Source organism: Nicotiana tomentosiformis, chromosome 6 (assembly GCF_000390325.3).
Source record: "Nicotiana tomentosiformis chromosome 6, ASM39032v3, whole genome shotgun sequence".
In the NCBI taxonomy this organism is placed as follows: Eukaryota; Viridiplantae; Streptophyta; class Magnoliopsida; order Solanales; family Solanaceae; genus Nicotiana; species Nicotiana tomentosiformis.
The window spans coordinates 32397796-32414904 of NC_090817.1; the positions used below are offsets into that span (position 1 = coordinate 32397796).

Sequence of the window (17109 nt, forward strand, 5' to 3'; positions counted from 1 at the left end):
TCTGTGGCTAATTATTCAAGATGAAGCTTTTGGCTCTAAACTAACTCACATTTCACTTTTCAATATTCGTTAAAGGTGCTTTAATTGATTGGTTCAATAGTAGTATGACATACTATGAAGGATATAGTTAGCAATAACAAACAAAGTGAGCATAACAAAATGACAGGTATGCACAAGGCCTAAATTGTTGGGAAAAAGACAGGTAAATACAAGCATTGTCTATTGCACGTTTCAAAGTCTTAAAAGGAAAAGTGTCTTATACTGAATACGGCGCGACCATGTATTATCACCTTACCTGCTACTTACTTTGCCATTATCACTTACTCATACTTGTGTATGCACACTCTTTTCCCTTCATTTTTAGTTGACATATATAATTAGAGGTTTCGAGTGCTTTTTCCCTTTTATACCTTTTGAGACGGGACTTTTTTTCTTTTATATCTTATGTGACGTGAATCTAAATAAAAAACAAATGAAATTTTTTCCTATCTTAAAAATATTAACACCTTTTTATATTTAAAATAATTTAATTTTAACTTTTTCATATTATCTTTAGTAATACACGTTTTTTTTACATAGTAAGTCCAGAGAACAGAAAGAGGATGTGACTAATGAGAATTGAACTCACATGTATTGCATGGGACTATGTTGCTTGAATTCTGCAAAAATATCGTCAGATTTCGTGTCGAATTTTCTAAAAATAGTGTAATTTTGGAGGATTTAATACGGATGCAATAATATTTTTGAAGAGTTGGCACAACATAGACATGAGAGACTACTGGTACTTTGGAGTTGTAAGCCTTGTAATAATATGACAGGTTAAAGATTACAAATTTTACGTTTTTTTAAAAAAACTTTATCTTCAGTCAAAAATTATTATATGGGGGTAACCGATAGAGTAATTAGTGAATGTGGTTATAATGCGTGTCGTTATTCAGGCAAAAACTTAATGAGCACAACGTGCTCTTATCTGTAATTGGAGTGGAGCAGTGGGGTCTCAACCCATTCAATTCACATTGGTTTTCTTTCTTTTAATAATATTGGGTCCCCCTAATTATATCCTAATCTCTTTCTTTTTTTCTTTTATTGGTTGATTCGTAATATTTTATCTAACAATATCATCCTTATCTGATTCGTTTATACTATTCTGCTCTTCAAAAAGATAAGATTGATACAATGTATAGGTCTCAAAATCTAATACTATCACTTTTTAATTCCTTGAGATTACTTTTGCTCTATTATTAACATCTGAGATGTTAAGTAATGAGAGAATATAGTATAGAACACATTATAAAGATACAGGTGTTTAAGAAAGGATTAAACATGATTAATGAATAAGCTGTGGCACATTGACCTAGTGCACAAGTAGGCCCACACAGACAGCTCCGGCCTTACCTACCCCAAACTTGTTTACTGGACTAGTATTTTCTCTGTCTCAAATGTTTTCCTTTTTTATTTTTTTTATTTTTAGTGAAATAATTTATAATTACATAAATTTTTATGGTTTATTATAAATTAGAAATTTTGGAAGTCATTTTTTATTTTTAAATTTTTATATCCAAAATCAAATAACATCACATAAAATGAGACAAGAAAGTAAAAAAGAACCCCCCTCTAATTAAGCTGATTATTATTGAGGACTTAATATTAATATTATTATTATTATTATTATTATTATTGTTATTGTTGTTGTTGTTTGCTCTAACAACCCACCAAAAAATATTTTTCCAAAAATAGTCTCCTCTTTTCTCCTCATTTTTTGTACCTTTGTCCAAGATTTCAGATTCTTCTTTCTCATTGTTACTCTCCCTATAAGATTAAATCCAACTCCCTCCATTTCCTATTCTTACAATATAAATCTAGAATCTTGAACAATTCCTTAATCTCTCTTTTATTTTGGATAAGTATTTCCTTAAGTCTTTCTTGAAAAAAGATCCAAACTTTTTGCCATTTGCCTTACTTTAATGGTGTCTTTAGTGATATATCTTCAACTTAGATTCTAATATTCCTGAATCTCCATCTGTAGTTCTTGTCCTTATTCTGTAATTTTCTGTTTCTGTTCATCAGCTCCTATTTACTGGATCTGCTTCCATTATTATCAGAATAAAGATATAAAATGGGTATCTGTTTGAGCAAAACAAAACCAGCAGAATCCAAGTCCAATGGGCACCATAGATCAGGAGGAGGTAGTGGTGGACCCCATCAAACTCAAATTCAGTATACAAAATCTCCAGGTCCAGAATCTCAATTGCCTATGAGGCCATCAGCAAGTCCAAAACCAGTTTTCAAGCAAGAAACCATTTTGGGGAAACCATTTGAGGATGTTAAAGCATACTATACATTAGGAAAAGAATTGGGCAGAGGTCAATTTGGAGTTACATTTCTTTGTACTGAAATAGCAACTGGTCATCAATATGCTTGCAAGTCAATATCAAAGAAGAAACTTGTTACAAAATCTGATAAGGAAGATATGAGGAGAGAGATTCAGATAATGCAGCATTTGAGTGGACAGCCAAATATTGTTGAATTTAAAGGTGCTTATGAGGATAAGAATTCAGTGTGTTTAGTGATGGAGTTGTGTGGTGGTGGAGAGCTATTTGATAGGATTATTGCAAAGGGGCATTATACTGAAAGAGCTGCTGCATCAATGTGTAGAGCTATTGTTAATGTTGTCCATGTTTGCCATTTTATGGGTGTGATGCACCGCGACCTTAAGCCCGAGAACTTTTTGTTGACAGATAAGAGTGAAAATGCTGCTTTGAAGGCAACTGATTTTGGGCTGTCCATGTTCATTCAAGAAGGTATTTCTGCTGTTTGCTGTCATTTGTTTTTTTAGAATATGTAGCAACTTTGGGATGAGTCTTTTTTTATGGCAATTCTAGTGCAATCATCAAGTCACAGAACTCCTTGTACATATCAAAATAATTGTATCTATGATGCTAAGATCATGATTATTAAGTTTAGAAGCATACGACTTTTATCTTTTTAGAATCAGGGGATGTTCATATCATTAACATGCTAATCCAGTCTTTCAATGCCAGAAAGACCTCACCTCACTTTTTACTGGAAAGATTTTGCAACAAGATCTGTTACCAATTCAGGCTAAAATTGAAAGGACTCGTAGATTTTCAGCATCGATAAAGGATTTTGCTTATTTTAATTTCCTTTTAAATTTGGTTCTTAGAATTTGTTGTTCATGTTTCGACTCTGTTCAAACTGGCATGTAAATTTATTTATATTTCTGCAGCCTGGTTTGGCTCTCCTCTATTGTTGCTCTGGCTCTCCAAAAGTACTGCCACACCCGTGTCGGATCCTCCAAAAATGTACTAAATTTGGAGGATCCGACACGCATCCAACAACATTTTTGAAGAGTCCGAGTAGCATAGCAGTCTCCTCCCTCTTGCTTACGAAGTTCAAATTATTTTAGGCCTGTTTGAACTTTTATGAACCAAACGTCCCATTATACAAAATTGGCTTTCTATAAGATGATGGCTCATTCAGATACTGCCCTTTTCTTTGCACAACTTTTTAAACTTACTCAACCTAGCAGTTTTTGCATGATTTTTCTACTCCTCCTTATTGATGCTACCTCTTCTCTTACTTTGTTTGGTTTGTAATCAAATAATGGAATTCCTTGCAGGTAAGGTGTACAAGGATATAGTTGGGAGTGCTTACTATGTTGCTCCTGAAGTCTTACGAAAGAGTTATGGCAAGGAAATAGATGTTTGGAGTGCAGGTGTTATGTTGTATATACTACTTAGTGGTGTGCCTCCCTTTTGGGCAGGTAAAGTCAAATGCTCCCTTCTGAATAAATTATCTAGGCTTTCCTGTATTTATTGGTTTCTGTATTCTATAATGCAGAAACGGAGAGGGGTATATTTGATGCCATATTAAAAGAAGACATAGACTTTGAAAGTCAACCTTGGCCCTCAATAACAAGTAGTGCCAAAGACCTGGTCCGAAAGATGCTCACCAAAGACCCAAAGAAACGCATTTCTGCTGCTCAAGTTCTTGGTACGCGTAAAATAACTCATTGACTTTAATAGTGGTAATGGTTCAGCATTAAGTAGTATGGTTATCCACTGTTGGTTTCTAATGAATCCTCAAAAGATGGAATTTTAGCTTCTATGCATGGTGATGTTGAATAGATCTTATTGTGTTTGACTTTGTCGTTACAGCTTACTGATCGTATCACTTCATAATTAACTCTTTGTTGATAACCAAATAGGTTTTGTGAATAAATCAAAATCCATTGCTTCATTACTTAAAACGACGGTGCGATGCAAAGCAATGGGTTGTCGGCTTATGGCTGAAGGAATGTTCTGGACATTCTTATAGTTTGCGCTTAGGAGAACCTGTCTTGTGTTTGTCAAATAATATCATTTGTGACAATTAATAAAAATATTCATACCAATATCATTTGATTTCAAATCCTTTCTAGAGTTTGAAACTTATAGCTAGGGATGGCAAATGGGGCGGGCGGGTTTAAGACTATGCGGGGCGGGGGCGGGGCGTGTTTAAGCCATTCTTTTAAAAACTGATGCGGGGCGGGTTGCGGGTTTAGACAAGCTTTTTTTAATTTTCTTTTTTTTTTAAGTCATATCAACCATTAATTATCTTTGGTATCTTTGGTTTATGCAGGGAAATTTCAATTATCTGCAATAATTGTTACAAAATTTTAATGTGCATGTGAATCTATTACACCTACATACATAGATACCTACTATCTCTGGTTCGAACAATATCTGTTCAAACTTTGGCACAAAGGGAGAAGTAAATGCAATATATTCTATAAGAAAGGTGGCAAATTATTCTGCTTATAAAATCTTCACATACTATACTACTTACAAAATAGAGGAGCAAGACAAAGCAAATCGAAATGCACTTTCATATGCCGTACTAATCCTTTTCCTCCCAAATTTTGGTTTGCAGTGGCGTTAGAGTTAATTAATACTATAAGAGTTATAGCTTCTATTATAGTAAAAATTATTGCATTAGAAATCTCATACACAGAAAACAGATGAATTGAACTTCAAACAAATAATTTTATAAATTTCACAATTTAATATCATATATTTGGAATAAAACAATTTTAAAAAAAATAGTTATGCGGGGCGGGGCGGGTTGAAGTCTTCACGGGCTTACGCGGGTTTGCCCGCAACCGCATCGTTTGCCATCCCTACTTATAGCTAGACAACTTGCTTGAATCCACATGAAGCCTCAGAGATTTTTACTGCAATAGGAGAAAAGCTAATTGTTTGATGGCATCAAAGACTTGCAGAACCAATTACTTTCTGATAACAATTGTAAACCTTTAATAATCATCTGAGGTGAAAAGAAAAAGAGCAGATGCTATATCCATCAGTCAAGAATATGAAACCTAAAAGATAGGAACACCAAAATATGAGAAGGCTGATAAACATGAAATACACAAAAATTGCCTGTCAGTTCTTTGAGGTAACAAATACTGTCAGCTCAAAATAATCCAGATTCATTGTCTTTCCTCTATATTTATTTTAGTTTTAAGGTAAGAAATGATGTAGTGTACCTGCTTTCAGATCTTATTTCTTCATTGGACACTAGGACCCGTTCCCCTTTGCTTTGATCTTCGATTCTATCATTCTTTTATGGATAAGACTTCAAAATATCAGTGGTTCCTATTTTATACTTTAACTCAACTGTTGCAACAGAGACAAACCTTTTTGCTATTCTGGTTAAGTATTCGAACCGACATTAACTTAGACCATGTGTATATTTGATGTGGCTGGTTGATAGAGCATCCTTGGCTCAAGGTAGGCGGAATAGCATCAGATAAACCATTAGACAATGCTGTCCTCTCAAGAATGAAGCAATTCAGAGCTATGAACAAACTCAAGAAACTTGCTTTGAAGGTAAGCTTAAACCTTCTCAGCTCTGATTTCTTTTCTAATTCAATACGACAATTATGCACCAATCTTAAGCTAGTTGGTGTTGACTACATACATCCTCCATTTGACCCATTTCATCCCTTCACTCTAATTCAACGCTAGGGGAAAAAAGGAGTACAGGCATAATTTGAAACTTACCTCTTGTTTGTTTTATTTGCCTAAAGAAGAGGAAAGAAGAAATAAGATCGAGGAAAACGACTTTCCTTTTGGCCCAATTATTTTTAGATGAATAAGAGACAGAAGCTTACAACTTCCCTTTCTAGTTACATCAGACAGAAGAAAGTAAATTATGTTCCTTCAGTTTATCCTTATTATCATTTACTCTTCCTGCCCTTTCTTTCGAGCAAATTATATGTAGATCATGATTATAATACGAGTGTAAGCCATGTTGTGAATCATATTCTTTGGATGAACTTGGTAAATATAGTGTGTTGGTGTTCTAGATATAAATCTGTGATCATATTTTAGAAATGATGGAGTTTTTAGCACTCTTTTTAGTTTTGCCTTGATTAGTTTTATTCTCCTCGTGAATTCTTTTTTCTATGTAATTAATTATTTATTGGTACAACTGTAAAATGTCCCCGGGTTCAAAGTATATAAGAGTAGAAAATCTAATTCAAGAATATGATTCTTTACAAAAAGCAAAAATCAATACTGAGTGGCATATCTTATGTACTTGTTCTTGTGAATTCATTTCTAAGAGTATCCTCCTTTACCCTAAAACTAGCTCATTGCTGAATGAAATGGTTTTGAGATCAGGTCATTGCTGAAAATATGTCAGCAGAAGAAATTCAGGGGCTCAAATCGATGTTCCATAATATTGACACTGATAATAGCGGCACTATCACATATGAAGAATTGAAGAGCGGATTGGCTCGACTTGGATCAAAGCTCACGGAGGCTGAAGTTAAGCAATTGATGGAAGCTGTAAGACACAATTCCTCAAGACACATTAGCTGTTTCTTTCCTTCACTTTGTTGTTCAATTTTTGTAACCATGAAATAACTAATGTCTTGTGCACTTCAGGCCGATGTGGATGGAAATGGCTCTATTGACTATATAGAGTTCATCACTGCCACCATGCATAAACACAGACTAGAAAGAGAGGAAAATCTATACAAAGCATTTCAGTATTTTGATAAAGATGGCAGTGGGTAAGTCCGTTGTGCAAGTCTAGTGCAAATCCAGCAGTGCATGATCAAACTTGTGGAGTTATTAAACCGCTGTTGACTTTTATTTTATCAAATGCAGGTTCATCACAAGAGATGAACTCGAAACAGCTATGGAAGAGCATGGAATAGGCGATGCAGCCAGTATAAGGGAAATAATATCTGAAGTAGATGCAGATAATGTGAGTTTTGTGAATGTTATTCAATCCAATATACTCGAGCCAGTGCTAATTCTGTCACATTTACAGGATGGAAGAATCAATTATGAGGAGTTTTGTACAATGATGAGAAGTGGAGCTAAACAGCCAGGCAAGCTCTTCTAATTAAACGAGTCGCCTAGTCGTGAATTCTTCAAAAATTGCACCATGGGAGGGTACATCATGGCCAGCCTTAACAGTTGGGATTTTAAAGTTTTCGAAAACCTGTATATTGTTGATTCCTCCTTTCTAAAATCTTTATTATCTATGTGGTTCTTTTTCTCCCTTTTTTTATAAACTGTGTTTGACTAGACAGACTACTCAGTAGTTGCAAGTTATTTTCCATTTCGCAAATGAGATTGTCCTAGAGGTTGGGTGTTACATTTTATGCCAGGCTTTTCAAATTGAGGTGTGAATATGAAGGAAGCTAAAATTGGGGGTATCCGATGAAATATTTTCCTTCTTTTGTGAAAGAAAAATCTAAAGGTATGGGGACACAGTAGGGGTGTACGCACCAAACCGAGTCAAATCGGGAAATAAAACCTGATGTGGTTTGGTTTAATTTGGTTTGGTATTGGAAAATAAAACCCGACCATATTTGGTTTGGTTTGGTTTTAACTAAAAAAAAGTCAAACTGAAACCAAATCAACCCAATAGTACATTTATATAATTTTTAAAAATATTTTATACATATAAATATTTATTGTAATGTAATTTATAAATATTTCTTAAACTTTTTACAATTTTATCTTTTAACGTATTATTTCAAGTTTAGACTTAACATTCTTGAATGGTAAATAAATTTTATAGCCCATAAATGTAGTAACTCAAACAAAGTTCAAATCAATATTAATGCTAACAAAAGAAATTCAATTCAATACTAGGAATGATTATAGTGTTGGATAATTATTTTAGTTTTACATTGATTTATACTAAAAATGCATAACTTAGTTTATCTTTTTCTTTAGTGCGTAGTTATGTAATTAATATTAGTACTTATTAGCTATACTTATTTTAGCATTACCTATATAGTATTTTTAGATTATGTTAATTTTCATTATGGCTTATTAATTAGTAATATTTATTTTATGTAATTTTATTATTTTATCTTTGTTATTGAATATTTTAGTATAATGCTATGACTTATCTCATATTATTGTGTTAAAACACATTATATAGTTGTATTTTACTAGGACTTAAGAAATATTTGGAGCACAAGTTACATATTTTATGCTATGAAGACTTTACCGGAAAAAAATCCGAAAACCCGAGAAAAACAGAGATTGAAAAACCCGACTTTGTTGGTTTGGTTTGGTTTATAAATTTAAAAACCCGACACTATTGGTTTGGTTTGATAATTGAAAAATCCGAACCAACCCGACCTATGTACACCCATTTTCATAACTTAATTACTTGCTTCCCAAACAAAAACAATTTCTCTTTTTCTTTTTGGAATAAACAGTATGAGCAGATACATAGTCAACGACTCAACTTGAGGATGTTATGGTTTTCCTTCCATTCGAAGCTATTCCTATTTAGAATTATATCAACTCCTACTGCCTATAATATATTTCAGTGAAAGGGAACCTCCACCTCTGAAAATCATTCTTTTTTTATTAGCATGTCAATTCATTATTCACTTTGATAAGTAAACTTAGATTATTAATTAAAAGATGACATCAAATCCTATATCTTTTATTTGTAGATAAGGTAGAGAAATTTTGTAACTTTCAACATGAAGATAACGGCTTAGACAGAGAGAATAGTATCATGTCAAATTGGTAACCGCAGTGAAATAAAGCTGAAACTCTTGTCAAATTAACGTGAATTATAATTTTGGTTTTGTTTTATATCTTAATTCAAATGCCGCTGGTTGGGATTCATAGTTCAAGACTGAGTAAAATGTATACTCCTGTACTAAGTTCATACTTCAGGGGTGGAACAAAATTTATGTTCCCTCCATTTCACTAACTTATTTGATTCACACGGTTAAAAGAATTTTTTTTGAAACTTGTGATCTGAATATGTCAAAAATTAGTATAGCTATAAGACTTTCAAAACTTGTGATATTAAACATGTCATAACATTTTTATGGGTATAAAAACTTCTCATTTGATTTTTATTTCTAAATGTGAATCCATATTTGTAGGGGGGAGCGGGTGTGGAAACTTATCCATGTTTTATTTATTAAATGCTTATAACTGCTATTTTTGACTTGTAGATGAAATGTTTAAGCAATGTTAGTACTTTGAAAAATTATCAATCCATAACTAAACTTTGAATGGTAAACGCTTTCCAACGATTAATAAAGATGACATCAGATACAATTATTTTAACTATCAAAATGGAAACTATATCAAATAAATTTAGTAAAATAAAAGAGGAATATCAACTTCATATCAAATAAACTCTTTTTTTTTTGGTGCTCGTACTGGTAAGGTCAGCTGCTCTACGTGCTCCTTCAGCAATGTGTAAAGTGTACACCTTTTGCAAGTTCACACTTCAGGGATGGTACTAAAACCCAGAAAACTATTGATAGTCCGCTCAAAAGATTGCAATGACGAAAACCTCTTCCTAATTAGGTTCTTTGCACTGGCAGATTTTCAACGGCCAGCAAATGGAAAATATTGAACATCATATATGCCGATAATCAATAGTTAATAAATGCAAATATGACTTTCATATGCTCCTATGAAAATACACTAGAGATTTTTCATGAACCTTTTACAGAGAACTCATCTGAGAGAGATGCTTTAGGCACGGGGGTGAGCGGGCAAAGGATTCAAGTCCATTTCAACTTGGTTGATGGTCCACTGCATACTCTCTAATTTCTGCATGGATATGAGTGGAAGTTAGCTTCTATCTCCAGAAAACAAAAGTAAGGAACTAATAATAATTAAGAAAACTCGCAGGAACTTTTCTTTTACCTTTACAATGTCATGGTACTGCCTAGCAATTTCGTCAAAATGAGGGTCAACCCCCTGATACTCACGAAGGCGGGCAGCCTAACATATTTCACAGATAAATACATATCAGTCTTGTGGTGCCAAGCACGAAACAGAGCATTCTACTATCTTATGAGTCAGCATATTTTAACTTCCTGTCGCAGAAGAACTCTTTTTATTTTTTTAACCTACAGTTTAGCATACAATAAACAGAGTAAAAGATTTCATAAAAGAAGATAAATAGATAAATAGATGTTTAGGAGAAAAAGCCATGCCCCAGAACAACCCAAATATCAGATTAATGGATTAGTGAAAAGCTATGTTGCTCGGATCCTCCAAAAATGCCAATGGGTACATGTCGTATTATCCAAAAACTATGCATTTTTAAAGGATCCAAACACGGATGCCCATTTTGGAGGATTCAAGCAATATAAGTGAAAACTACTTTCAAGCCAAAAGTGTAATTCCTCATTCAATACCAAACCTGCCAAATAGAGACATATAGTGATGGCATCTGCTCAAGTATTCAGCCACTTTTGTCAAAAGAAATAGTGAGGACAAACAAAGGACAAGCGAAAATATACAGGAAAGAGCTCCTCGTCCAGTGAAGTCCCATTTAATTGTCTTCAATTTCCTAAGCAATCACTTTTTTCATCCTCATGTTCCTTCACCACGGATGACATAGTTTACATGGAAAATGAAAATGAGCACTACCCATGAACAATCTTAATTGAGGCATTTTTTGGAAAGATGAAAAACATGACACTACCATCTTCCAATTGCATTTAGTATTGGGTGGCCCTATCGGGTAACAGTAGTGCTGCAATCTTTGAATGTTAAAATGTCCATGATTTTCCAAATGAGGTGGTAGTCCAAGGAACAAGCGTAAGCAAATCATGGAAATGTAGTAAATATGAAGATGATCCACCAAGCTGAAAAGAAAAATATTAAAATAGTATAAGAAAATATACCGCTTTCTCATATGCAAGCGATGCTTCCTCTGTTGCTTCAATCAAATACTTCCTGGGATGATGTTAAAATGAGTATACTTTCTTCGGCATCGAAAATCTAATAAAAATTTCTAAAGTCAAATTTCTTTACCTTATTTTGTGAAGTGCAGGGATAGTTTCCGGGGTATACGTCTCGAGTAGGAGAATATGTTCCAGAACTCTGGTGAACAATAGGAAGTGTCAGAAGCCGTTGAACTTGATGACTATCCACTAGTATTTCAAAGGCATAAATATCAAAGCAAGACATTGTGTGCTTTTATAAAAGAGTAACAGCATGTAAAAATGCTAGTATTAAACTCAATTACAACAGTATTATGCTAGTTAATTTCTGGGGCTTTCACATTCAAAAAGGAAAACTAAGCTCATAGAACTTAAAACAATACTAAGTGAATCTCTCCAGAAAATTCAACCATAGGGAGGCATAAGTCTGAAGTAGGAGAATATGTTACAGAAACTCTGGTGAACGATAGAGAGTCTGAGAAGCTATTAAACTTGACGACCATAATATTAGTATTTAAAAGGCATAAGTCTCAAAGCAAGAGATCTTTTCTCTTTAGTATGAAAATAACACAATGTAAGAAGATATATTGAAGTTGATGACAACACTATTATGCTAAACAAGTTTCTGGGATTTACAAATTGAAAAGAAAAAAAGACTCATCGGAAGTAAAACATTACAATTTTGAGATTTCTCAAAAAATTTAATCGTTTTGGAGGTAAAAGAGTAAACCAATAGAACATACTAGTTTGAATGGATCATTGCACCTAAAGAGTAGCTATCACTGACTAGGAGTTACGTGGATGAAATTCAAACCCTCATAGAAATGCTAAACAATGTACTCCCTGAATAGATAAAGAAATAATTAATAAATAAATAAAAAACTGCAACCAGGACTTCAACCACTGAAGTGCCAGATCACTACCTTCATACCAGGCAGTAGGCAATTGACATTAGGTCATCATTCTAAGACAGAGGAAGCAATAGTTGAACTGAGCTTTTCACCCAATCCCAACCCCACAATTAATCCAAGATAAGAAAGAGAACCCTTCTAAAAATCAGTAGCCATATGATGCACGAATGAATAGAAGAAGAAGTAATTTGAAACTCCAATTCCTCCACAAAATTGAGTCAAAAGTTAGAATAACGAACCAGAAACAAGAATAAGGTAAATCATACCTTAATTTTGCCCTCATTGTCTCACATCTTTTGCACAGCCACGTCTTTTGCAGTTCATCCTATTAATGGATCATTACAAATTATAATCAGAATAAACATCTATTCTAAAGAGCAAAAGACCATTATCAGTGCCCACAACATATCCAAAACTATTATGTGTCAGGCACCATAATCCTTTGGAAGAATCAGAGGATGGTTAATATGAACAAAAGAAACAAGAGCAGAATGGTTAACTTACATATTTATGTTGATGGTCCAACTTTATATCTTTGACAAGCTTAATTAGCACACCAAGGATCTGCTCCAAAACCTTAGACAGGTAAACATATAAAGTCAAATATTTTCTCAAGTAACATTAGCCTTTAGGATCTGTGGAAGTGCAACATAGAATGAAAAGGCTGACAAGACGAAATAGGTAGTCATCAATGATGCAAAACGGCATTCTTACATTATAGTATTCTGCAAATTTTCTGTTAGATGAATATAAATCCTCACGCCATGCCGTTTCCTCTCTTTCAATCTCCTCAATGATCAACTTTACCCTGTTACATCATATGGATTAGAAGCTCCCACGCCTAAATCTAAAAAGCAATCAAGAATAGTATTACATGATCATTATTTTAAATATCATTTTTTAGAACATGGCATCCAGCCAACTTGTGCCTACGCCAACGAATCCACCGGATACCTATTACCTCCCAGCATAGGTACATGTTAACTCTACCCACCAACACTTAGAAAGATGGGAAGAGTAGTTCACCTAGAGCCTTCTCGCCTCGATTCGAACTTTGGTTCCTATAGCTATTAATCCAACTCTTTGACACTAGGTCTGCCCCTTGGGGGTGAATTGTCATACAAGATTATTGAATAATGTACAATATGACAAGCCAATCCATTATTCAGAATGTAAATTATCTTTCTGCCAAATGTTATTCTTTTTAATGTATATCCAAAATAGATTTTATTCTTCCATGGAAATAGAATGCTAATAGAGACACGATAATGACAGATTAGCATCAAAGAGGAATACTTCATTCAACTTAACAAACTACAAAAAAGATGCACAGCCTATTCTATAATAGATTATATAAATCATAAAATATAAAAAGATTAGTGTATGTATATATATATATATATATATATATATATATATATATATAGAGAGAGAGAGAGAGAGAGAGAGACCTTTCTGGAAGCCGGGCAGCTGAACTTTGATTGCCAGCAGATATATCTGTAGAACCAAGAGGTTATGTTCTTAACATACATCTTGATATGATAACAAGTTCTAAGAGTTCTTTGTTATTTAGATAGCAATAGAACTACTCAACCAATCACCGAAGAATACACTGACATGAGTAAATTCAGAACTTAAGCATCTCATCAGTAAATATTTCCTATTTGCACCACAATTTGAAACATTACAGTGATAGATTTTGGGCAATGCAATTGACAATATATAGACAAGAGTGGGTTGCTCTAGTGGTGAGCACCCTCCACTTCCAACCAAGAGGTTGTGAGTTCGAGTTACCCCAAGAGCAAGGTGGGGAATTCTTGGAGGGAGGGAACCGAGGGTCTATCGGAAACAGCCTCTCTACCCCAGGGTAGAGGTAAGGTCTGCGTACAAACTACCCTCCCCAAACCCCACTAGTGGGATTATACTGGGTTGTTGTTGTTGTTGTTGTTGTTGTTGTTGTTGTTGTTGTTGTTGTTGTTGTTGTTGCTGCAATTGACAATATATATTATAGCCATTGACATAATGATTCGCCCATAGAGGCTTAAAACTGAAGAAGATGCCCAGGTCCTACGTATCAATGCTGGGTTGTTTAAAAGAAAAACAGACAAAAATCCACCAACCAACAAACACAAAGAAAGGCGAAGGACCAAGAGAAGACGAAGGAAGAGAAATAAGCAATTTAAACGTACCAATGTCATCAATAGCAACTGTATTAGATAACTTATCACATTTAGCATCCAACCGGCTTCCAATCTCACGTGAAAGCAATCTCTGGTATTCTGCCACATCCTATAGCGACAGATGTATAAGCATCTATGAATGTGTAGAACTAACACTTAAATAACCTGACGAAAAGTAATTCCATTTATAGATAGTTCACTTATAACAAGCAATCAACACATAAGCATATAAAGTAAGAGAGCCATGAAGATAACTACAACACTTCATTGAAGCATTAATAAAGAGAAAAAAATTCCTCACAAGACCATGAGGTTTTCTATGTCAATCATATAGGTTTTGTACCACTGATGACATCTGATGTAGTTGAGTTTGCCATAAATATGCAGGCGTAACTCCAAGGAATCGATTGGGAACACCACCAACATCTGATTCTGTTGCATCAGTTGTACTAGTAGTGGAAGCACTGCTTGCTGCAGGAACAGCTCCAATTACAGATGCATTGGTTTGATAAGTTGAGTTTGAGCTCGAGCTTAATGTGATGCTGGTGCTTGTGCTATCAATAGAACATCTCGACAGTATACTCCATTTTTCAATTTCCTCCTCGTGAATCTCACCGTCTTTGGAGATGAGTGGAAGCCTCAATCTCTGAGCTGCTTCCGCAACAACCATCCTATGCTCAAGAGCCTCATAAACCTGATGTCATTCTAGAGTCAAAATCACCCAGAGAATTTAAATTGATTCAACTAAAATTATTCCAAAGAAGAAATTGGCAGAAAAAAGGCTATAACCAGGTCCTCAAAATGCACAAAGCATAGCACCTGAAATTTATCATTTCGGGACAAGTATAGACTATGGCAGAAAGGCAGGGGAATCCGGGATCGTTGGTCACCCCGACGCTAGCTAATGAGTACCGTGCCTTCCCAGTGAAGTAGAGCCGTCTTCATGAGGCCTCAACGATCCTTGTGGCGATGTCCAAAGCATGATGACCCGAAATAAATAGGCTTACTTTTTCTTCACTTGAATCATAATTACAAGAATCTAGATTTGGGTGAATCCAGATTTGAGTATTGTGTCGTAAGAAAAAAAATGAATCGGAAAAAAAGGGGCTATTAGCTCAATGGTAGAGCGTGCCCCTGATAATTGTGTCTTTGTGCTTGGACTGTCAGGGCTCTCAGCCACATGGATAGTTAATGTGTTCATCGGCACTTGACCCTGAGCATTCTCATCTATTGGTAATCAATTTTGGATTTGTTTACAGGTACATACTCGATATGGGTGTGAGTAAGTATCGAGTAAGTGTACGTGCAAGTTTTGGTAAATTTTTGTGTATTTTAAGAGTCTGCATAAAGGGGGGCCTTGGCGCAAGTTGTGGTGATAGCCTCTTGCATAAATGCAAGATAACGTTGTGTAAATAAGACCCAATGTCGCCAGCCCTTGCCCCCAAACATGACGGGAGCTTAATGCACCAGGCTGCCCTTTTTTTTAAGAGTCCGCATGAAATACTAACCTGTTCTGGTTGTTATGACTGGCAAACTAAAGGATCTGTTTACACATAGCTGATAATTAAGCATGTAAAAATGCATCCATAAAGCCAAATGAACTGAGACACAATAAGTAAAGGCCAAATAAGTAGAAAAGTGGAACCTGAGGAGGGTTTTTCAGGCCCAATTGAGAGTATAAACCCTGCACATCTCGAATACCACCGAGATTGGCCACAGAAATGGCTTGCTGGTAATCTTCTACCATGGCGGTCGCCTCAATATATATTGCCTATAAGGTTTATCCAAACAAAGGGTATACGCAACAATTAGACTAGACAAATCAGGAAACATATTAATTCAATTCGAGTTTAAGTTATATACACCAACAATGTAAGGAATTTTTACACTATCTGGTCATCTTTATAACCTGACTGATACTGTTAGAAATTCTTTGCTATGGCGGTGTACATGACTTAAACTCAACTCAAAAAACAAATGTCAATTTCCAAAATAGAAGCCCTACTAAGGATTCCAAATAGCGCTGCCTCTCCTTTGACATTTCTTCTCTAGCCTGCATTTTCAAACAAAAACATCTCATAAAACTAGTTTTTTAAGTTTTTATTAATAATTAAATGGGGTTTAAGGTAGCATTATAGAGAGAAAAGAAAAATACGAGTTGGAGATCGAAGTAAGCTGATTTGGAGATGAGAGATCCATCAGGGGCTAAGCAGTGGCGCTCTAACTGATCGATCAGCTGTGTCACATCCGCCGCCAGGTTTTGCGAACCCACCCCTCTTACCATTTCCGGTCCACTATAATCGAAAGATCTCTTTTTCTCCTTTTCGTCGCTTCTCCGCCGATTCAAATTCAAAGTATTTAGTTCCCTTTTGTCGTCACTCTTATCCTTGTACTAGCAGTTTCCCTTTTAGAAAATTTTGCACTTTTAATCCCTCAAATCGATATGTGCAATTTGGATCCCTTTGCTTCTGAATCATAATAACAAATTTAACAAATTTATACGATTACATCATTTGACTACTTATATTAACATTGTGCTGTTTTTTTCCATATATTAGGGCAATAATAATATAACTCGAAAAGTAATTTAAATGTGTCATATTTCCTATATAAAAGGTCCAAAAATACACATTTTAACAAATTGAAGGTTAAATGTATTTAATTATGTATTACAAAGAACAAATTAGAATTTATCGATAACTAAGGAAAGGAATCGAAAATGCCATATTCCTTTCTCTAAGTCGAGCGCACCACCAGAATTGATTTTGAA

The 17109-nt window shown here is 34.7% G+C and overlaps 2 protein-coding genes across 2 annotated transcripts; one reads left to right on the plus strand and one right to left on the minus strand.

Moving 5' to 3' along the window:
* Window positions 1-1761: 1761 nt before the first annotated feature.
* Window positions 1762-7647, plus strand: LOC104089564 (calcium-dependent protein kinase 2). The gene is made up of 8 exons (XM_009594493.4): window positions 1762-2801; window positions 3641-3784; window positions 3862-4014; window positions 5776-5891; window positions 6687-6854; window positions 6954-7081; window positions 7179-7278; window positions 7345-7647. The coding sequence occupies exons 1-8, from the start codon at window positions 2117-2119 to the stop codon at window positions 7417-7419; spliced, it is 1569 nt and encodes a 522-aa protein (XP_009592788.1). The 5' UTR covers window positions 1762-2116; the 3' UTR covers window positions 7420-7647.
* A 1917-nt stretch (window positions 7648-9564) lies between these two features.
* LOC104089563 (AUGMIN subunit 4) lies at window positions 9565-16831 on the minus strand. The gene is made up of 13 exons (XM_009594492.4): window positions 16495-16831; window positions 16345-16392; window positions 15985-16110; window positions 14683-15033; window positions 14349-14448; window positions 13611-13656; window positions 12874-12967; window positions 12664-12735; window positions 12426-12484; window positions 11340-11408; window positions 11210-11261; window positions 10221-10298; window positions 9565-10124 (listed from the first exon to the last, which is right to left on the minus strand). The coding sequence occupies exons 1-13, from the start codon at window positions 16621-16623 to the stop codon at window positions 10047-10049; spliced, it is 1302 nt and encodes a 433-aa protein (XP_009592787.1). The 5' UTR covers window positions 16624-16831; the 3' UTR covers window positions 9565-10046.
* Window positions 16832-17109: the final 278 nt, after the last annotated feature.